Genomic DNA, 23,303 nt, shown 5'->3' with positions numbered 1-23,303 from the left:
TGTAAGGCATCTGGTGTTTTTCTGTATTTTAATAAGCCCTAATAACAGCATTGCAATCCCTTAATGCTCTTTCTCATATTCTTGTTACAGTAGGTATATGGCACACATCTTCTGGTTTAAAAAGCTCAAAACAAATTTCAGCAATTTAATCTCAGTGTTAGAAAAAGGATCACAGCAGCTGCTATAGTATTTTGTATTTAAGCTAGTTTTTGTAAAGACTCGTGACATGCTCCCTGGGAGCTAAATATTGACAAGCATGCTCTGGCAAGCAAGATCAAGCTTGGTGAGTTAACACAGCTCGAGTCTCTGTATTGACACTGTAACCCAACTCTGAAAACTATTATCCTACACCATTTATTTTGTCTTTATAGGTGATACTGTCTACTTGAATTAGGAATTTCTACTGTATTTTTAATATTCTAGCTCTGGGTTCATATTTGATTTAGGACCGCAATACATGCAAGGTTGTTGTGCATCTGTTTGATGACATCTTCAGTAATGTATGGTGTATAGAATCACAAATGACAGCATAAAACCTTCATGACTTCAAACCTTTAAGACAGAGGTAAAAACCGAGTGTAAAGTAACTTTAAAATCACATCTTTTATACTGTAGAACACACCATGTCCTAAAACTGTGAGTCTGTGAAGGCTGTTGATCAAAAGTGAAGCTTCGATATGTATTCATGATGTAGGAGATTAATTTTGTGTTCTGTAGGTAAAAAGAAAAAATAACTTTTTTTCTCATCGTAAGTGCACCATGTTTATTTTACTTTTTGAATTTCTGAATAAAGAACTTAAGTCTATTTGGGCTTCTAGTAAATTTGGCATATACACTAAGTTGATTACCAGATGCATTGTGCAACATATGGCATTGTACAGTCTTTGTGTGCTTCATAGTATTTTCTTAAATTACCAGCATTTGTTTTGATTCCAAAAATGCACTTGTCTCTGCTCTCTAGTGCTTTGGACTTAAATGCTGGCTTTTCAGTGCTGAACAGATGTGTTAGAGTTTCACATGGAACATTCATGCCTTTGTGAGTCTTCCTTTTTGAGCTTTCCATACACAGTATTATGTCAGCGATAGCTCATGCAAATGGGATCTCTTTATTTTCATATGTACATTGATTGCTTAAAATAACTTTCAGAATTCCTAGTAATTCTGTGTGACCAAGAACAGGGAATCAACCCAGTTTTGCCCAAAGATACTACCCCCAGAGTGAATCAGTTCTTTCAGATTTGTGTTATTTTAGATTAAAGAAAAACAGGAAGGAAGAACATAATTCCTTTATGGGTGACAGCAACAGTCAACAACAGTCCTGTATGCTTCTGTGAGCAGTGATATTCCCATGCTTGAGGCTGTGGTTTGAATGGGCATAAAAAATTGATCCATGAAAATACACAGAATAAGGTGCCCAGGACATTAGTATGTAATTTACTTCTAAGAGGAGACTGCTTGAGTTGATTTAAAAAGCATACTTCTGAAAAGGTACCCTTTAAATTACCAACAGTTTTCGAGAAAAAGGCAATATGACATCCTGGGACAAGGGATGAGAGATGTGTGACCAGGAGGGCTGACTGTTGTTTTTTCTGCTCAGGTGGGACTGCTTCTTCACACACAGACTTCCAGGCCTCCTGTTGCACCCTTTCTCTTCTTCTAGATAAAGATATTAAACCTTTGTATAGCATTTGGTTATCTTCTCCTAGAGCCATTGCATAAGTGCCAGGTGTTGCTGGTGTGTGTTTAGCAGCAGCAGCAGCAGTGTGTGTATTCTGATCAGTATTTTAAAATCAACATACTCTTTTTGGGCCCCTGGCTTTCTGTTAATTGACCTTTACTTCGATCACTGAAGACCAGTGAATGCAGTTTAGGAGTTGTGTTGCTGGCATGTTTCTTCAGTGGAAGCCGAGGGGATGAGTAAGTATGTAAGTTAAATCCCTTACCCTCTGAGCTGCCCTCATTGGATAACAATTAAAATGACCTGACAGAGCATTGTACTAAATTCCGTCACATCCACTCATGTTGCTTTGAATACATCGGACAAATGAGTATTTAGGCCTATTAATGCTGTTATTTTTTATTAATGCAGAAAACAATGTTATGTTACATGTGTATAATTTTGTCTTGAAATCAGCATTGAGTTGTATTGCTCGTCACAAGCAGAACTGATATAGCCATGTTTTAATTGCCAACCCTTGATAATATATCCAAGGCTAGTAAAGGCCTCTGTGAATAAGGTTTGTGCTTCCTTTATGCCACAAATAGTTTACACAGCATGGACATGCTAGTATTTTGCTTTCCATTAAGGCATTAAATCTTCAGCTTGCTGTACATTCTCAGCTGAAGAAATGGAATGGAACTTCCTGCAATTGCGAAGGTTATTAAAAAGAAAGAACAGAAGAAAAAGCCTTTGTTTAAAATCCATCCACAGCCAGGGTCTCAGCTAAAGTCAAGGTATCAACTTTCTGTTGTGGGGGAAGCTTTTCCTTCATGGAAAACTAAGTATTGTTATGTAAATTTCATTATAAAAATACCAAAGTGTAAGAAACTAAACATTTAGAAACTTATGGTACCTAGTTATAAAACCATAATTACAAGAAAGTGTTCTTGTGTAATGAGCACTGCATGTCTGTCATACAGTGTTTTAGTGTCTACGGCAGTTAATAGCCGAATATTTTCATTATTACCATTCTGTGAGCAACTGCCATTCTTGAAACTGATTGATGTTTAGGAATAAAGCACTTTTATTACATGTTGCCAACTTCTGAGGACCAATCTTATAACCTATAGTGCCTTCAAAGGAGTGATGATACCTCCTCTTTCTGGAACTAATCACATCTGAAGAAAGTGAAAGGGTGAAAACATATTTTTTTTTCTTGAGAACCTCCATTGCATTGTACACTGTTCTGCTACAAAATGATTATAGTGTTTTATCTGCCAAAGGTGACACGGGGGAAAGATAACTTTACAGGAAGAGAGATGTTTGAATTTGGGCAACTGGCACTGTGCAGTGGCTTGGCTTGAGGCAGTGAATTTATTTGTGGGTTGATGAAACTGTGGTCTCAATTTTTCATTGTCTGGGTGCAAAACAGTCTTCTGACAGGGTATGCTGTTTGCAAAGTCTTTGCAAAAGTTTCATTAGTTTAATTTGTGGATTTGTGCTCTGTCCAAACCAGCACACAGATCTGCAATTTCAGGGAAGAAAAGTACAAGAAAAAGAAAAGAGAACCCCCTACCAAGTGTTTATCTTCTTAAGGCCACACTGTCTTGCTAGGACCTAGGCGATCTCTAATCATGCTTTGAGAGTTTTTCAAAGGAGGAAAGCTGTAAGAAAACATCGCAGGCAAGTTCGTGGTAAATATTGCTTAGAGGGAACTCAAAGTTTGTGGAGGTTTTGTGCATATTTTATACATTATTTAAATTTCTTCATCCTCATCCTGCCTCTGTCCCTTATAGACCAGTCTAGAAAGGATAGTGCCCTCCAGCTCCACTGGGAACTACCAGAGAATGGGACCTTCATGTGCTTTCCTCGCAAAATAAGGCAGGGAAAGAAACTGATGCTACTTTAACACTGACATATAATGTAATGTCCAACCTTAGCTTGTAGGAGCAAGTTCAGATGCTGACACTAATCTAAATGCACCAACATGAAGCTCTCAATGACTGTATTTGTACTTCAGAGATCACCTGAAGTTGGAAAACTTTTGCTCCTAAGATCCTTCAGGTTCTGTATTAAAATAAATACGGCAAGTCTTGGAAGCTGAGGAATCCTCCAAGAAAACTATTTTCAGGAGGATAGAGCAAGAACACAGCTGTTCTCTCCTAACTCATAATTTGATCACAGATTATAACTGGTCCTGCAAAAATCACATCCCTTCCAGCCTTCAGTATGAACAGCTCTAGTTTATGCTCTTGTTCACATGAGTCTCTGTCTTCCCAGATCCCTTTGTGTCAAACTGCAAAATTGCAAAGTGAAATTGTCAAAAGCTCCCATACTTTTCTTTTCCCAACCCTACCCCGGTAGCAGCAGCTTGCTTTCCAAATATCTCAACAGACTCTGGCATGGCCCTTCTTCTTTCCAAATGATTATACAGCCCACCAGCTTACAGACATATCCAGATCCCCACGAACATGCCAGGTAGGTAGTTTCCATTTATTGCTGGGAGAAAAAGAAGTGTCAAATAGCTTCCTACTCATCCTATGGCAAGTAGGGCTGTGTGCTTCAACTACCTTAGATATAGCTATCAGTTCTCCTACTCTTGGTTGTGTGAGTCTTGAGAAATGGGAAGTGTTGAAATAAATGGCTATGATACACATAGTGTTGAAATAAACATTTATTTTAACACATTGTATGTGATGAGCCATTTATTTTAACACTTTTCACTTGAAGTGTTGAAATAACAGGTTTTATCAGGGGACGTGTCATCCACTGTTTTATGTATATGCGAATATGGAAATATATCTACTGAGTGTGCGTGTATATATATACTCACACAGATTATATGGATATGTAATAATAATATGGTAGATGTGTGTGTAGACACACACCACACACTTGCACAGGCAAACACAGTGTTTTCTGCTGAAATTGAGACATTTGTTTCACAAAAATTTTGTGTTTGAACCATAATATTTTTAATATATCCATACATAAAATTGTATATTGCTGGATAGCAGCAACTGGATGAGATAGATAAAATAGAGTCAGACAAAATAAAATAAAGAAACCTCAAAAGAGGATAAGAATGATCCTGAGTTATGTAAATGGAGAAGTAAATACTTCATCTGAGCTTTAGTTTGCTGTGCTTTGATAAACCGAGCTTCCCTTTCTGTAATGAACTTCTTAGACGAATGTTTATTAAACAGTTCATAGTATGCTTCAGATTTTTTAAATAACCTGAAAAGTTGTTGTACTGCATTTGTCATTAATGTTCTTAATTTTTAAATACACTTTAGGAGCCTCAGCGTTCTGCTCAGCAGCCAGTCACCACTCTTCCAGTGTATCCTTAGATATACTAAAATTGCCTTTGTGTGATTAGAATTATGTATGCACTGAAGTACAGGCACAGACATGTAGACTCACATACACGTCCTGCTTTCTGGCATCAGGGTCACGTTGGCCATGGTAGCTGCTGTTATTAAGGAGGTTAAAACCCACTCAAAGAAAGGTAGTGGTGCCTCTGAGGCTGACAGAGACAAGGCTGCCTTTGAACAAACCTGTAAGCTTCTGGGTAAATAGCCACAAACACTTCTACTAGATTTTGAGTTAAACACATTTGTCTCTGCACTGAAATAAATGGGCAGTGAGACCTACCGTGTGTTAAAGTGAAGCATTCACATCTTTCGAGGGGGAAGGATTGCTGGGCAGAATTTGGCAAGAATTCATTTGTCCCCCTGTGATGGCTGCAGTGGTCTAGTCTGGTAACTGTGGGCAATATTTCTTAGATGGGCTGTCCCCTTGGCTTTTATGCTGGTCTAATTCACATGTCTTTTTGCTTGTGTTACATTGGGTGCATACCCCAGTTGTTACCACTACTTTTATTATTTTATTATTATTCTTTTATCATTATTTGTATTGGTTTATTAGCACTACCAATGTCTCAGTAAAAGGCAAGTTTTGTCCTGGCCCAGCGGGGGAGTGCAGTGCAAAAGGTGCAGGACCTCCTTCAGCTGCACGCTGTGCTCAGCAGTGTGGCACCAAACCAGGTGACTCAGACTCTTAAGTCATGATGGGGGAGGGTTAGCAAAGCAGTCAGGAAAAAGAAAGGGTATACCAAGCCAACTAAAGAGCACCTGCGAGACAAAGAGCACTGTGCAAAACAATTTCCAGCTTCAAGTCAAACCAAAATAGAAAGAATGAATGAAATTAAGTAATGAACATCTGATAAACTGCAACAGAAGATGTTTTGCTAACTTTCATGCAGATCACCAGAAGTAGCAATTTTTAGTGGATCTGTAGTTTTCAGGGAGAGAATGGCTTTATTAGAAAATGTTTAACCAGCTCTTGCAGCAATTGCAAAACAATTTGTATCTGTCCTCTTGATTTTTCCTACTGAAGTTCGATATGAGTGAAAATCCCCCCAGGTCTTCCTGGATAAATAATATTTACAGATAAGAAAAATTTAATATTTTCACCCTCTCGGATTCTAACCTTTTTAATTGAGAGAAGTCTCTGATGACTGCTAAACATTTATTGAATGAGAACTCTGGTGAGTTTATGAACTTGCAGTTGAAAGGGCATAAATAATCATTAGTATCAATTCATAAATGGTCAAAATAAATCCTAAAAAGGACACTGATTTTTCTCTGTGCTTGTCAAAGTTCCACTTTTTTTTTTCTATTTGGGTACAATTTTTTTTTCAAAGGAAACATAAAGCAAAATTATTAGTACTTTTTTTCCAGTCATGGGTTGGACTCAAGCCCATAGGTATCCCAAATAGATTCAAAGGAGAAGTAAGCTTTGAAATAAAAAGGAAGGGGAAATAAGTATCAGAGAAAATATTAACACAAGCCTTGGCATAGGTAGTCACAATATGCTAACAAATATTGGTAGAATGCAATCAGTTGATAGGGTTTCAAGAGCCAGTGATGGCAGAGTGAGATAGAAATTGTTTCACATCTGCAGAATCATTACTTTTATTCTAAAGTGTTCGGGTAAAGGCCTGACTTCACTGTAGTCATAGTCAGCAGAACCTTTGCCATTGATTTGGCAGTGCTGGCATGTCACCCTTCACAAATTATCCATAAAATAAAACATAAGGTAGCCATTACTTTGAAGATGTAGGCTAACTCTTGTAGGGACACCTCATAAAGTGAATATTCCTTTGAATGCTCCATTTGGTAAATGAATAATTCAAAGTTTTGGCTAGAAATAGCCAGAGCCCAAGTAAATAGCACATTATTATTAGTGAATTTGGCAAATGGCTATTAATGTGTGAGTAATAAGGGACTGAAGGACTGACCAGGCTGCAAAATAGATAGGGAGCAGTGAGGAGAGTCTTCTCTGGATCCTGAGATGCGTTGCACTTTGCGGAATTAAAGCCATGGCAAGGTCCATCTTGAACTTGCTCTTTGGGCACTTCCCGTATTTTTTAGCACGCTGAATATCGTGTCCCCCATTTGGAGACCTCCTAACAGCTTGGATAGTCTTTCTCTCTAAAACATGTCTATTCATGGGGTTTTCTTTTGCATGTAAATGCATTCTTTGGCCATTTTGAAGGATGTGCCTGCTACACTGTTTCATTAAACTGCCACGTTATCGGGTAATTGTTTAAACATAATGCCATAGCACTATCAAAAGGAAAGGTGAACTAATGGCATTTGCAAATGTCAGGGATTATCTTAACACTTTTATTATAGTTTATAAAAAGTAGGTTCAGGGCATTCCATGGCAATTATTTCCACAGAAATTGGTTATTTAAATAAATTGCTAATTATCTCGATATGACAGTATTGAAAACCCTGCTAATGAGTTATTTGATAAGTATAGCTTATGGTGGCCACCTACAGGTGGGAGAGCGAAAGAACATATAGAATAATTGCAATCAGAAGGAATGCAATGCAAATGAATTGTGTATAACCTGTCCGTTTCCCTGGACTGTTTGTCAGTGCAGATGATTATATATATAAAGTACTTTGATCACCAGTACTAGGCAGCATACACGTTATGCAGAAAATGTCTTAACAAAGAATTGTTTTCAGTGGTTTTTTCTTAATCCCCAAACTTTCTTATCTAGTTACTTCCTGCAGCATTGGATTGATCATCTACTGTGCCTGAACTTTTGCAGACCAATTCCCTTATGTAATGCTTTTTCACCCAAGTCTGCTATTTGCTGTCACTGACTTCTTTTGTCATTAGCTTTATTAATTTTAACAGTCAGGGAGATAACAATGTCAGCTGTCTTCCAAGAATGTATTTACAGAGGGAGGGAGGGTGATGTTGCTTAGATTTTGGGGTTTAGCAGCACAGTCTTCATCAGTAATTTATTAATCAAAAATAATGTATCAGCTATTTTTTCTTGGTAATATTTAGGCTCTGTGGTTTAAATCTGATATTAAATTTCTAAAGAACTGCAATGTAATATAATATAATGCAAATTAAAAATTAATTTTACTTTACAGTGCACAGAATGGGGAGAATTGTGACCCAAATTCATTTTTATTCCACCTAGTAACCATAGATACAAAGATTTGCTTTTAAGTAATCTACTAACCAAAGGTATGAGAGTTTGCTTTCCTTTTAAATCTGTTTTTTTTGTTGATAGAGAGTTTGATAAAGACCATTCATACAGTTTCAAGATTCAGGCTCAGTGTCATCTGTTTGAAATGATTCACCTTGGTTCTGTTGGCTGTTTTTTAATGGACCTGGATCATCTTTACCTAAAGGCACATTTTGAGCTGCTGAAGTATGTGTTAAAAGACTTTAAACTACCGTATTGGTACAGTATATTGCAAGTGAGAATGTAGCTCAGTATTCAAGGCTTGTGGGGTTTTTCCCCACTGGGTTTTTTCCCCATTGGTGGATGACTGGGATCAAGAAGGTCTGAATTGTTTCTGCTGGGAACTTCCAAAGCTACTGCATTGCTTGAAACTTAGCACCAGGCTTCTTCTTGAAGAAGACATTAAGTTTGCCTCTCAAGTCTCAATCTATTGAACATTTCTGATGCTAGGCAGGATCAAGTCCCCCGGGTACTCCAAGGGCTTATGAAGTTGTAATAAAACCGGTGTCTTCTGGCATTGGTAAAGTGTTTTTTATTTCCTAAGGAAAAATAAACAATCAAACAAATAAGTAGGTATAATACCTCTCATCAGTTTGTAATCAGCCTGCTATCCTCAGAGGACAGGGGCAATGCTGGCTACCTGTGCTGGCCAAGGAGAGGCATTTGATTGACGTATGTTCTGCCTCTTCTTCATGTTGTATTTTGCCTACTGAAGTCCCTGATAGTAATGAAAAATCTCGGTTTTTATTTGAAAAAAACAAACAACAACAAAACTCTTTGTTTTAAGGCATGAAAAAGGTCAGTGACTTTTGTAACATATAATTATTTTATTATTTAAATCTTTATATCATAGCAAGTATTTGTTCCATAATGAGAGACTTGAAAGAGTAGTTTTCAACATAATGTAGCATATCATCTCCACCAGGTATTTTTTCTGTCTGTCTTCCATTTTCAAGGGAGTGTTGATCTGCTTGAGGACAGGAAGGCTCTGCAGGGAGATCTGGACAGGCTGAACCCATGGGCCGAGGCCAGTTGCATGGGGTTCAACAAAAAGAACTGCCAGGTCCTGCACTTGGGTCACGACAACCCCACACAATGCTCCAGGCTTGTGGAAGACTGGCTGGAAAGCTGTCTGGAGGAAAAGGGCCTGGGGGTGCTGGCTGAAAGCCAGCTGAATATGAGCCAGCAGTTGCCCAGGTGGCCAAGGCGGCCAGTAGGATCCTGGCTTGTACCAGAAACAGTGTGGCCAGGAGGACTAGGGAAGTGATCGTCCCCCTGTACTCGGCGCTGGTGAGGCTGCACCTTGAATACTGTGTTCAGTTTTGGGCCCCTGATTGCAAGAAAGACGTTGAGGTGCTGGAGAGCGTCCAAAGAAAAGCAGTGAGGCTGGTGAAGGGTCTAGAGAAGAAGTCTTATGAAGAGCTGCTGAGGGAACTGGGGTTGTTCAGCCTGGAGAAAAGGAGGCTCAGGGAAGACCTTACCGCTCTCTACAAGTACCTGAAAGGAGGTGGGTGTCAGTCTCTTCTCTCAAGTAGCCAGCGACAGGACAAGAGGAAACTGCCTCAGGTTGTGCCAGGGCAGGTTTAGACTGGATATTAGGAAAAAGTTCTTCACTGAAAGGGTGGTCAGGCATTGGAACAGGCTGCCCAGGGAGGTGGTGGAATCACTATTCCTGGAGGAATGTATTAAAAAAAATGTGCAGATGCAGTGCTTAGGGAACGTGGTTTAGTGATAGACTTGGCAGTCCTGGGTGAACAGTTGGACTTGATGATCTTAAAAGTCTTTTCCAACCTAAGTAATTCCATGATTCTATATCAGCATTTTCCCCAGCTACAGGTGATTAACTAGTGGAACATGTCAAAGTATGTGGTAGATGCTTATTTTTTAGTATGTTATCTGCATGCTGGGTTTGGACCTCAGCTTCTTAAATACCACTTGATTTATCAGCAACATTCTGCAAATTCCAGCTACTCCTTACAGCTCTTCTAAAATTTGGCATTAGATCTCCTTTATTTCAACCTTTTAAAAACTCCTTCTCCACAAGTGTCTGTAATGGAATGTATTACCTTCCTGTAGTACTAATATGAAAATGCAGGAAAATAGAGACTCTAGGTCAAATTCAATGCTCATTTGCCTTTTTTTTTTTTTAATTATTATTTGCCTTTTTTTTTATAACTTGGCATCACTATTGCTTGTATTCTTTCTTGGGTTTTGGCTTTAACCTGGAAGGTTGTTTCACCATTTCATTAGTCCATAGGATCTCTATCACAAGTGAATAACATTGTATTCCAGACCAGTGGCTTTTATTACAGAAGGGGAAGCTTCTGAACTGTTGATAAAGAAATTCATGGGAGAGAATACCTGCCCCTTCTGATGTGCTTGTTCCATATTCAGTGGACTAAAGAAAAAAAATGCAGAGGTGAATAGTGACACCTCAGTCAGTCCTCTGCTTGTTGTTAGAGCCATGTATTTACTCTCATCAGAAGCACTCATGAAATGTTTTTAAATTCATTGGGGTGAATTATATATAGATGAATGGAATACTTTTGCGATCATACCTATTTCTCACTAATTTGCTAATCACCAAACATAAGTAATAACTCATATTATGAATATCAAGTGCAGCTAGTACCAAAAAGTACCTATGTTCAGTAATAAATTCCAAGTCTCATTGCCATCTGTGTTAGGCTTCATCAAATCATATGCTTGATTTCTTTGGGCTGAATGAAGACCTTTCTGATTACCTATTGTGCTGAAACCTTAAATAAGCTGTCATTTGCTTCTTTTCCTCTACTGACCATTGTACAGACACAGTCATTGAAGTGAGAAGGTGGCTAATGTGATCAAACAGAAAAAAAGGAACAATTATATTCTGGAAATATTTTCTTGTGGAACTCTTTGCTACAAAATATCATTAAGGTCAAGGGTCTATAAGGCTTAAAAACTGATTGAATGCAAACTCTCAGAGTTACATTGGGGTTAAAAGACCTTCATGCCTCAAGGCAGATGTCAGTTCTTAACTCATGTAGTTTAGTAAGAAATTTCCCTCTAGCCACATGATTTCAGAGTTACCAGCACCTGTATTCTTACACCTTTCTAAAAAATAACTACCTCATCACAGTGAAATTCTGGAGCAGCTGTGTCAGTGCCTGAAAGCCATATAGCAAGTCTGATGCTTTACCTGTAGCCTCAGTTTCAAACACTGAATATTTGAATAATTTCACCAACTAGTGTTTTTTCATCACATTATTTTCAATGGTTTTGGCTGTGTAATGTACATCTTGGCATGTATGCCCTCCAGAAGGCTTTATAAATAAATCCGTGAGAGTAAATAGTATGGTTCCATTTTTCTGGTCTCAAGTCTTTCGCTAAGACTGGACCATTGATTCTGTCATAGTGTTTGCTCTTTGGACACTAGCAGTCGTCCTCTTTCTGAAAACCATTCTGTTCCTTTCAAATACATTACAATTGATCTAGCTCAAATGACAGCAAATAATTATTAGCGTCCTGTGGAAAGTTCCTGTAGAGCTCCAGCTCCTTTCTGTGATCTGTTCTGGTATGATCTTAGATTCTTTAAGGCCATTTCGGTGAGATTTCTAATTTTTATGAACTAGGCTCTAGTTTTTTCCAAAATACACTGATAGTGCATCTTGTGTTAAGCTGTCCATTTATGCAAACGAAAGTTTAGCTGCTGAAAATGTTCCGTCTCTATGTAGTCTCTGTTTAACTAGTAAGAAGTATCTGTGTAAAGCCTGTGAGCAGTCTGATCCCTAACATGGGCATGGAAGAGCACCCAGTGTATTTTGATGGCAGGTGGAAGAGTCTTCTAATCAGACAGTGAGACTTCCGGTTTTTGCTCAGGTGGAGAAATCAGCTGTTGAAGAAGGAGGAGGTGTTGTATTAAGTATGTAGTGAGAAGGCATCTATCCTGAGGCAGGAGAAGTTGTCATTGCCCTAGAAGATAATTTTGTGCTGAATCCAGAGCAGGTGTCAATAGAGACTGCTTAGCTGAGCCTTTGGGTGTGAATGAGTTTAATACTGCAGGGCCAGGGTCTCCTGTGAATTCAGTGTTGGCTGTTGGAGTTACGGTGAGGGGCAGTGGTATGTTGCAAAAGGCAATGTAAACTGAAGATAGTATTTTTAATGGTCAAGACAAACCAAATTTCAGTTTTCTGTAATGGAAAAAACAGCTCCCTGACAAAATGTCAGTCCTATTTAAAGCAAAACATGACAGATTTCGTGACCTGAACTTGTTATGGGATCATTCTCCTCATTGACCCAGCTAGAATGCTGATGCACAAGCAAGGCAGAGGCTCTTTCTAGAAAGCAGAATCATGAGCCAACAGTAGGTTCTCCATAAAGGCCAGTAAACCTCTGCCTGAGAGGAAGCCCTCATGGGGGCACTGGAGGGAGGGTAGGTGCTGGGCTCAGTGAGACAGGGCTGCTTGAAAAATGCAACTTACCCTTTATTAAAGACTTTCTTAGATTAAAAATCCAGCCAGCAGGCTGAAGTGCCTCTGTCTCAGAAAGTGTAGAGCAAGAATGGCAACACAGCTTGTTTGGGATGAAGTTTTGTCTGAAGGAGATGGTGTTGGTCAGGCACCTGAGCAGAGGTGTGGTGATGCAGCAGCTGTTTCCACATGGGCTCTTTTCCCACACTTTCTAATTGTGGTTTCTTCTTCCTGGGGCTTTATTCATTGCACTTTTTTATTTCTTTCTTCCCTTTCTGTTATTTGCTCTTGCAGAATGTCAAAACTTTAAAGGTTATAAAGACATCCATGAGGGGCGTTCAGAAGTACTTCATTTCATGGTACTTCCCCAAGTTACCTAATACAGTCCCAAAAAGAAAAGAAAAAGATAACTATTATCACTTCCTTGCGTACGTCAACAGCCAGTCAGTTCCTCTGGGAGCAATGTGTCCCTCCCTTACACTACTGTGTTGCTGTCCAATGATAACATAAAATTATCCTAAAGGTCCTCTAAATTAAGTTAGAAAATTTAAGAATATGGGAGTTATCTAGAGAAATCCTAACTAGGCTAAAAAATAAATAACTAGAAGTGTCAGCTGTCTATGCTATCCATCATTTAATGAGCAGCATCTGTATGCATATTTTTCATACTTGCATACCATCAACAGGATGTAGCCAAAGCAGATGCACTGCAGACACAGTGTATTGAGATTTCAATCGTAATGCCTCTAAATGTAGCAGGTACTTGTCTGACTCAACCTGTATATACCATTTGAAAATGCGAGCTTTATTCTTGGAGATACAACCATAAATGAATATACCTTATTCTTTTGAGCTTCTATCATGTTAATAGTTAAAGGGGGCTTAAAGGATTATCTGAATCTGCAGACATCCAAAGGGGAAACATACTAAATAATATATGAAATGTCAAGTCCACTGCAATGGCACTTTTAAACAATTTTTAGTTAGACATAAATAAATGAGATGTTCCCTCTTACTTGGACAACATCTGTGTTCAAAAACTGAACCTGATTTCTTTATGTAGAAACATAGATCTGCGTCTACAGTGTACTGTATGGTAAAGTATTGCTTTCTGTCTCAGACATTGTTAGCCTTTGTTTTGACCACCAGCTAAAATGTTCAAGCCAGCTTTGCAATGTTTATCCAAATGTTTGTGCATTTTCCTGTGTTTCAGCCAAGTTCATAATACTTTACAAGTATTGATACCACTTGAAATCTTCTTGGTGTCAATTTATAAATGAATATAACATCTGCATCCCAGAATTAGATGTTAGTTCCTGATGTTCTTACCATGAGGGATGTGCAAATTACATCAGGATATGTTCTGATATTGCTAACAGAATGTTCTGGTTTTCTGTAGGAAACGCTATTAGGCCCATTGCCCTTCGCGCAGTGTCTGCCATAGCCCGTGCTCTCCCAGGATTTCCCATCTTAGCAACTGGAGGCATTGATTCTGCTGAAAGTGGGCTCCAGTTTCTGCACAGTGGGGCTTCTGTTTTACAGGTAACTTTTCTCTCTTTAAAACATTAAAATTAGAATAACTGTAATTAAAACCATAATGTATCTTCCTTTCAAACATTAGGATATTGGGGGGGTTATACCATTGAAAGGAATTTTCATGGTTTTAGCTTTGTGCTTCTTGCTGAGAGAGATTCATTTCAGATGGAGGAGGAGTTGCCAAAAGATGACTTTGGGTGTCACAGTACTAATCTGGAAAAAGGCTAGCATGACTATGTCATCACTTTTTTTCTCTGACCTACAGGATTTAAACTTAAAACATCTTTAAACAAGGTTGACACAGAGTTAAGCTTGAGATATGTGATCTTCCTTTATTCTCAGGTTTTGTCTTCTACAAAGAGCCTTTTTGAGGGGAGAGGGATTTTAAAGAGCACTACTTCGGTCCCGCTGGGAATCAGTTTAAAGTAACTCTTGCTTCTCCGGGCATCTGTGTCCCTTAAGCATGTTTATTGGAACAGGAGGTGTAGAGCCGTACCTCCTGCATAAGGTGCTGGCATTGGAGTGAGGTATCGGACTGCATACAGTGGTTGAGGCTGTTTACATTGTCTGATGGGTTGTTTTGAGGTCCTGGCCAGACTGGCATGGTTAGTTAGTCCCTGTCATGGAAGGATGTCTTGGTGGCCTGTTGTTATAGGAACCAGGAAATTGGTTGGAAATCAGCCCCTTACCTGCTCTACTAGGCATGTCAGGGCACCATTGCAGCATATCTAGAATGACTAAGGAGCAGGTGGTGTTTATGTTACACTGTTCCATTGTATATTGTTACATTCTAGTAGATACTCATCCCCTTTATCTGTGGTTCCCATCATAGATAACAGCAGCTGAGGATCCTGTGAATATCGGCTTTGTGTCACTCCATGGGATGGCTGCAGTGGTTTCATTCCCACAATTCACTGAGATTAAAATTAGATTTGGTGTGACCATCCTTCCTGCACAGCTATGGTGACTGCTGAGATTAGTCATTTGTTTGCTATGTTTCAGGGGAATAAATAAATAAATAAATAAATAAATAAATAAATATAGGCCAGTGCAATGGTTTGGTTTGATGGGGTTTTTTAGTGCACATCAAAGTTAGCATCTCTGGGAGCTGAAGTAGAAGGCTACTACTTACTATGTTCTTTGGATTTATTAATACCAGTTCCTTTTTTTTTTTTAGTGTGTATTAGAATGCTTGAAACTCTTCTTTTCCCATGGGCAGACAAAAAGTCTGCCTTTCTTATGCAATGGTCTGAGAGCTTATTCCATATAAATACTAAGTAATGGTGCAAATTACAGAGCAGCATTTGTCTACAAAAACATAGGATTGGCAGGGGAATGGTTTTACTGCTATAGGTGCATTTCGTTTAATGCTAATAGAGATGCAGTTTTGATGGCTTTGTCTGTAACAATGTTATGTGAGCTGAACTACACAGAGTGGAATGATTTTCTGTTCTATGTCTGCTGTATCTGTTTCTGGATGACTGAAAATGAAGTTTTTTTATGTGATTTATGCACTTTTCCTTCATATAGACTGTGTAGCTGTCTTTTTTTTATTTTTTATTTTCTTTTCCTTTGGTTTGTCCCAATGGTAATGGGAAATGCTGAAATATAATTTAATGCAGACATCCCACTCAGCGCTCAAGAGAAAGAATATTGGATTTACAAAACATTAATTGTTGTTTTCTTTTTAGTAATAATCAAGTTCTCTGGAACTGACTTTCAGAAATTACTTGGATCTATACTGGTCTTCTGCACTTTACAGGACAATTTCTCTTTTCAACAGATTTTTCCCGGAGACGGTGAAAAAGCTCTTTTCTTGTCCTTAGGCTTCACCAGTTTAACTTAAATCATCTCTAGAACTGATTTTAAACTCCTCTGGATCAAGCCTATCCTCAGTTTGAGTGGCTTATTTCTGTTTCACTAAAGTAGAGAAGTCATTTAAACTAATCTGAGATAAATGGATTGTAAAGCTGCCATGTAGGTAAGGGTCTGAACTAGTTCAATTACTTTTATTTAAAAATAAGCCTTTAGTAAACTTCATGCAAGATTGTGAGTACAGGCCATAAATCTTTGCCTCATCTTGGGAAAGGCCAATGGAAGGAAAAGGAAATGAGTAATTTCTATAGACAGTCTTACAAGAAATACACTTGACTGGGACCAGACTGAAACTTTTATTTGCTGCTCAGGCAAGATATATTGTCATAGACAGAAGCAGGCGGCCTTATTTTCATGGGTCATCTTTGGAACATAATTAGGACTATGAGAATCATTGCTGTTTTCCCTCTTAACAAGGTTATATGAATAGCCAGCTAATATACTTTTCCCTGAATCCCATCTCTTGTCACTCACATGTCCTTGGTATCAAATGCCTAAGTTGTTCCTTCAATAGTCAAAACCTCTGCTGTTTATCCTAACAGCTTTGACAGTTCACTTCTGCTTTCTCAGTACCAAATCACAAAGCGAGTACAGAATTTGGAGATAGCATCAAATAAAGTGATCTACTGAGTGATTCACCATATTAGGATTCACTACACAGCAAGTCCCTAAGTGAGTAGAAGCTGGGACTGTACTGGGGGAATTGTGTATGCATCCCATAGCTTTATCTCAAGTATCTGCTTTGGACACTGTTGGAGGTGGTGCTGAATAGACACTCGGACTGACACAGTACCGCACGTTTTGTGATCTTACTTGATGTTTACAAAACCCTGAGGACACCTTATAACCAATCCAGAGGCAGAAAGCAAGCAGCCCGGGCTTTGGTGCTGCCGGAGTGAACTCTGTGTGCGGCTGTGCCAAATGAGGGTACTGCCACCGCTATCACTACCCTGTTACACAGAATAGCATGTGGGTGTTTCTTTGTTAGCAGTATTTGAAAAGGGTGGGGAGTGTCAGTTCATCCAGCTTCAAACACAGTCTGATATCACTGAGCAGCACAGGTTGTATGACCCATCCGCACAGCCCAGCTACAGCGCCGGGGAGGGCAGCACTTGCGTGGCCGTTGGGCTTCCCTTCATTTTGCCTAGACAAGAGTCCTGTGTCTTCTCTACCATGAGAGGGGGGCATTCATGGGCTAAGATAATATGAAGGCATTGTGTGAGTTGATTTAATTGCGATGTGGCATATCTCTTAGAGAAGAGGCTTATGAATAATAAATGTACCTCCATTAAAAGCAAGATCAGGTTTTCCTCTGCAGCTATTTCACCTACAATCATTTCTCCATTATTTTTTCCAGTTGCTTTTATTTTCAAAATGTGGGGATTTATTTTCCATTTACAAAATCATCATGCACAGGAATGCAAGTCAGGAGTCAGGTGGTAAGCCATATTTTGATATATGCTATAACCATCTCAGGTGGTATTAAGCAAGCAGCTATACTAGGAAATGGTTTGGGGATAGAGTTTCAGTGTTTAAAGTGTGTTCTATCCCCTCCTTTAGAACATGGAAGGCAACATCTTAGTAATTTTACTGGCAAAAGGTTCATGTGTAAGAAACTCTTGCAGTTTTATATATATATAGATACAGAGATATCTAGATATAGAGATATAGATAACAAACTGGATCATTGTAGTCAGTATTAGCTGGGATTAAAATTTTGTACAGCAATTTAACAGTGTTCTTTCACTTCATGGACTTCAGAAACAGTTACAATAGGACCACATTTGTTTTTTAATTTTTCATTAAAAATGCTGAAACATAATTGTTCTTCCACTGATTCCATAGCATTATACTTTTTTGTAACATACCCAAATCCACCAATCCCTTTTCAGTACAGGCATGAAATTTGAAAAAATAACAACTTTATTTATGGAGATAATCCTGCACTCATTGCATACCAAAAGCTCTAGAAATGTCTAGCTGCATCTTTCTGAGGTACAGCTCATTACTATGGGCTTCTAGTGAGGCTGAAGTATTTTTTTTTTAATTTAAGTAAGCTTTTTTTAAAGCTCTCATTTATCAAAATGAGATGTATATCGGATTTTTTGCATCTTTTGCATCATGTATGTGATTTACCATGTCACATTGATGGTTTGTTAGATTTTTGCAAGGCTTTGAAAGAGACATACATTTTTCAAAGTCATCTCACTGTAGGAAATTAAAAATGGAGACAATTATAGAAAATTCCAGTGGAAAGAGAAAACGCATTATAGAAAAAGCAATAAAAGTGTAAAAATATTAAAGTAAAAATCACTTCACAGTAGCCTGTATGATTCAATTGTAGATCAATATTGTGTAGTTAATGCATTAGCAGTAGAGCATTAATTTGCAATTACCGCAGGTGATCTGATCCTCTGTGTTCTGTCCATTGACATAAATGACCTTTTGTTGAAAGAGATTCTGTAGTCATTATTTCTAGCAGATGTAGCAAAAAAAAGGTAGAACAAAGGGGTGCTTTCTGAACTATACTTGTTTCATGGTAGAGTCTCTTTACATTATATTCTGGCATGGAATACTTTTGTTAATCTTGAATATTGGTCATTAACTTGTAAAGAATATGGGTTCCTTTTCAAGCAAATTTCTTTTCTTACAAAATATGGAGGTCACATGTGTCCTGTTTTGCTCCAAACGGATGTATAAGGGTCTCTACATAGCAATGATTTAAAATCCACCCATATAATGGTGGATAGAAATGTGCTACATTCCTGCCTGTAGCTTTGCCCCAAGCCCTGTTTCAGACCAACCTTCACCCATCTCCCACTTGCCCTGAACGGGATGTAGTACCTTGCATTCCTGTTCCTACAGGAATTCCTGCAGTCTTCACCATGTTATATTTGGTCCATGCACACCTGCTGCCTCCAGACCTTGCACCATGACCCTCCTTGTTTCTCAGGCAAGGGACTAAGGTGGGAATATACCTCACCTCAGAGCCAGAGCTGCTGTCATGCTGGAGCTGGCCCATGCCCTTCTCTCCTGCCCCACACCAGCTGTGTAGGATACCTAAGGGATCTGAAGAACAAAACTATTCTGGAAGTATGACAGCCCATGATAGGAAAGCAATAGTTTTACCTCTGCAAGATAAAATCTCCCCCCAACACAGAATGCCGTTGATTTTATAAGAATACTTGTCTTTTTTGTAATGTTTTCAAGGAACATTCCTGTTGGTACCTCTTTGGAGGCAGAGTCTCAAGGGATTCAGGACAGTTTGATCATTATTTTTTCTTCAGCAGGCTTTTTACTGAAGCACTTAGCTGAGGGATTTTTATAACAGCAGGATGGTCCTTTGTGTTTGAATAAACAAGCTTTTCCATAACAAAATAGTGGGACTTGAACTATGAGAGAGCATTATTGTATTTGTGCAAATGTGAAACCCTGTGAGGAACCCTTCTACATTGTATAAAATGTCCTGGGTATCAGAAAATAACAGCAAGGCTCTGAAAATACAATCACTGTGAAATGACAGGGGAAAAAAATACCTTTTCATAAACATTTTGTCACATCTTAATATTTAGATGTTACCATTTTCTCCACCCCAATCTCAAAAAAAACCCAACCCACCTGCAAAAACCCATGAAGTAAAGGTATGCTGTAATCATTTACCATATTTTTCCCCATTTTGTTTTTTATTTTCATTAAGGTCTCTGATGCAGTTTCTCTATGATTTTTTACAGCTACAGAACTGCAAAGTACAGAGCTTGTTCTGCATGTACTTAATTAGTGTTGTTTTAAACCCATCTTGGTGTCTAGATGAGGCCAAAAAAATTCTCATCCAGGAATTACAGTTTATGCCATTTAATGGTATGGAGAGTGAAAAAGTAAGAGGTTGAAAACATGGGAGTGCAGAGTAGGGCAGTGATGGAGCAGGCTATTTTTTTACAATTCCAAGTCAAGTTTTTGATGACACTTGGGAAAAAATATATTTTGTCTTGTAACAAAAAGTGATTTTGAGTGGTCAGTATTTTCCTTGCGTCTAATCTCAGCTCTGTGCAAGGAGAATGAAATCAGGTGGGTGGCTGCAAGTCTTAAACACCCACAGGGTGCCATCGGTGTGGCAGAGAAGGCTGGACTTCTCCTGCTTGGACTCACCAAGTGCCCACCCTTCCTATGCCCCCAGCTCATCCTTACACCCGTGCCTGGGAGGCGCAGAGGCAGAAGGCTTTGCTTTGTGCCAGTTGCAGAGTGGTCTGTGGGTGGATAGATCTGAAAAGGGACACACTTTGACACCAGCTGGACACCCTGAAGTTTCTGATGCAGGCTGTGGCTCAAGGGGTAGAACAACAAAGCCTTTCTGTACAACGCTGTCCATGATACAGAGAAGTTAAAATGTTGGACCTAATTCTTCTTGCCAATTAAACTGATGACTGAAGAATGGACTGCTGGATGCAGTGGCAAGCCACCAAAACGATACAAGACGAGATTCAAGGGTTGTCTCTTTAAATCCACCAACAATTTTAAGGACCAAAAATACCATTTCAGGCAAAACCACTTATCAGATTTAAGTGCTTTGAGATAAATGTAGTCTCATGTAGAAACAGCAAGTTTTAGCCCGTATTTCCAAAGAAAGTTGATATGTTTTTATATGTCCTTTTGAGTATCATCAGTCACATTTGAGCTTTTGGGCCATTTTCACTGAAATTTGCCAAAAGATAGAAAGTATTTTGCTATAGCAGGTTTTGAGACAACAAAAAAGTCAGGCAGGGGAGAGCGCATACCTGCATTCCTTCACTGTAAGCACAAGCGTGCTATGAGCTCACCTTTATTAGACCTCTGAGAATCCACATGGGACAGTGCTGTTAGGACTCTGTCAGCCACAGGAAAGGCTTTAATTGGCAGTCACACCTTATTAGACGTCAGAGAACCCAACCAGGAGACACAGAGCTGCTGGAAGCCAGATATCATTAGCTCCGCTGCTCACAGAGCTGCATGCTTAAAAAAGTCTTCAATGGACGCAGCACTGAATGGAGTGGCCCTTCTCTGAAGAGCTGAAATTTACAGTACGTGCAGAAACAAAAGAGGGAACAAAGTGCTCTTTGAACATGTCAACCTAGAAGAAAAACAAATGTGAGAGAGAGAAGAGTTGGGACAGGCATACTCAAGCGATCACTTCTGATAAACATTTCATTGTTTTCTGCTTTTGTCTTAGCTCAGTGCTAATTACAGAAACTCAACTTGTTCTGTCTGTCTGTGCTAATAAAAAAACGTCATTAGAGGACTGCCACGCTTGCTCCATTACAGATGCTTGGGATGGGAATTGCTAATTGATAATGAAAACTTTCTGTGAGCATTGCTTTTAATGGACATCTGAATTTGTCAAAGAGCAATCTAGAAAGTTTTTTGGTTATAGTTGGAAAACAGTATCAAATTAGAACAAGTTTTCATTATTGATTTTTACTTTTATTATCTTGCCACCTTTAATGAAAAGTTGCAATATTCAAATCAGGACTAAACTCTAAGCTAATAATGCCTTTCATTTTGTGCAGTTTTGCAGTAGTTTTACATTTTATTTTGAGCTGCTTATGGGACTTATCTATTAGCTTTCCTTTATTTCTGCTCATTTCACCAGCTAGTAAATGAGGTCTACATAGATAGGATTGTTATTTCATAAATCTGTAAGAATGAATCCAAGCTCGTTCTATAACAGTTGCTATTTGTCATTCTTATAATGGATTCTCATGCAAAGTAGGTTTAACTATCACTGAATGATAATAATTATTTAATAACAATTAGGTCTCAGTTGAGCATCAGTTCAAATGCTGTCCTATACCAGCCACTCCCAGCCTCTGTAGAGGATTTGTTCTCTGCTCTTACACCTGGGGACACTGAGCCGTCTTCTCCTTCCTCTTCTGCCCAGGGGTCTACCCTGCTTCCCTGGGTCTGGTGACATGGGACTTTTAATGGTTGAAGAGATGTGAAGAATAATTGCTTCGGCAATATGCTCTCTCCATCTCTCCCAAAGATCCACAACATTGCTTGTCTTTCCAAAAGCCACTACTGCTGCACCTATTTTTGATGTGGATTCACACTGCAGGTGTGGGTTCCTGCTGCTGCTATCTTACTGAACAAACACAGAGCTGTCCTCCCTGTTAGATAAAACCACATGGTGTGAATTGACATCTAGTGAGTTTTGTTTAAAAGGTTACAATGTAAAAGCAATATGGAGATGCGTCTTCAAAGGAGGCTGAGTTAAGTGTTGAAGAAATTGTGGCCAAGTCGTTTTACTCAGCTCAGGTTGCTTTCAGACATGAAACTAGCTCTGTTGTAGGCAGAGTTCCCCTTGTGTACCAATGTGGAGGTGACTGGAAATTGAATCTGAAAATGTACGCAGCTCCTTGTTGGATATTGAAAATGTAAATAGAAGGAAGGATAAGCACAGTGGAAAATGATGAGTTTCTTTTTTCCTTACTGCCATCTCAAATAATTACTTAGGGAATTTCCTGTGTTTTGTTTTAAATTATATGTATTGTAACTGCAGGGGACTTGTTTTTCAAAAAGGGGAAAGCGTAAAACATTCAGGATTGCAAAGCTTTTCTGTCAGAGAAGTTTTTCTCAGAAATGTTATGGGTCATACAAAGAAAGTACGCATGTAAGAAATTTTCCTTTTTTTGTATAGTGGCAGCTCTGTTATCTTTCAGTCAGAGGCTGTAGCTGGCAGTGAAAGGAAGACAGGGAGAGCAAGCAGTGGAGGAGCTGTGCTCAGGGAAGGCATGGTCCTAGAGTTCATGCCGGCAGAGGCACGCACAGCTGTGCAGCTTGGCTCAGGCTCCATGCAGGGCTCGCTGGAGTTTGGTGACTGACCTGCCAATTTTCCCAGTGGTAGAAAAATCTTTTTTTCTGCCCAGGAAGGAGGCAGCAATCTGGGAATATGAGCCCTGATGCCTTTTTTGAAGTTCTTTTCCTACTGCAACACAAGCCCCCTGACACAACTTGATATGGCTGGCAAGAGGTCCTTTTATCCATGCAATTTGAATGAAAGAAACAGACAGAGAAACCATTTTTCTGAAGCTGGCAGTAGTTTAAGAAAGGGTTTAACTTCCTTCAATACCTGAGTTATGTCACTGCTTTTCTTGCTGGTATTTATTATTTGGAAAGAGATAGGTAAAACAATCCCTAAGGAAAAGTGGAAGTGGGTTTTTATCTCAGACACGAAGGACTCGGAGGGTCA

General features: G+C 39.0%; 1 protein-coding gene across 1 annotated transcript in view; it reads left to right on the top strand.

Annotated features, from left to right (window-relative positions):
* DPYD (dihydropyrimidine dehydrogenase) overlaps positions 1 to 23,303 on the top strand; it is a 367,004-nt gene that overhangs the window by 280,944 nt on the left and 62,757 nt on the right. Inside the window, exon 19 of the mRNA XM_056356052.1 lies at positions 14,070 to 14,212. Within this exon, the coding sequence (XP_056212027.1) occupies positions 14,070 to 14,212 (143 nt within the window). The remainder of the gene's footprint in view (positions 1 to 14,069; positions 14,213 to 23,303) is intronic.

The sequence above is a fragment of the Falco biarmicus genome, chromosome 11 (genome assembly GCF_023638135.1).
Source record: "Falco biarmicus isolate bFalBia1 chromosome 11, bFalBia1.pri, whole genome shotgun sequence".
Taxonomy (NCBI): Eukaryota; Metazoa; Chordata; class Aves; order Falconiformes; family Falconidae; genus Falco; species Falco biarmicus.
This window is presented reverse-complemented; position numbering and strand designations above follow the sequence as displayed.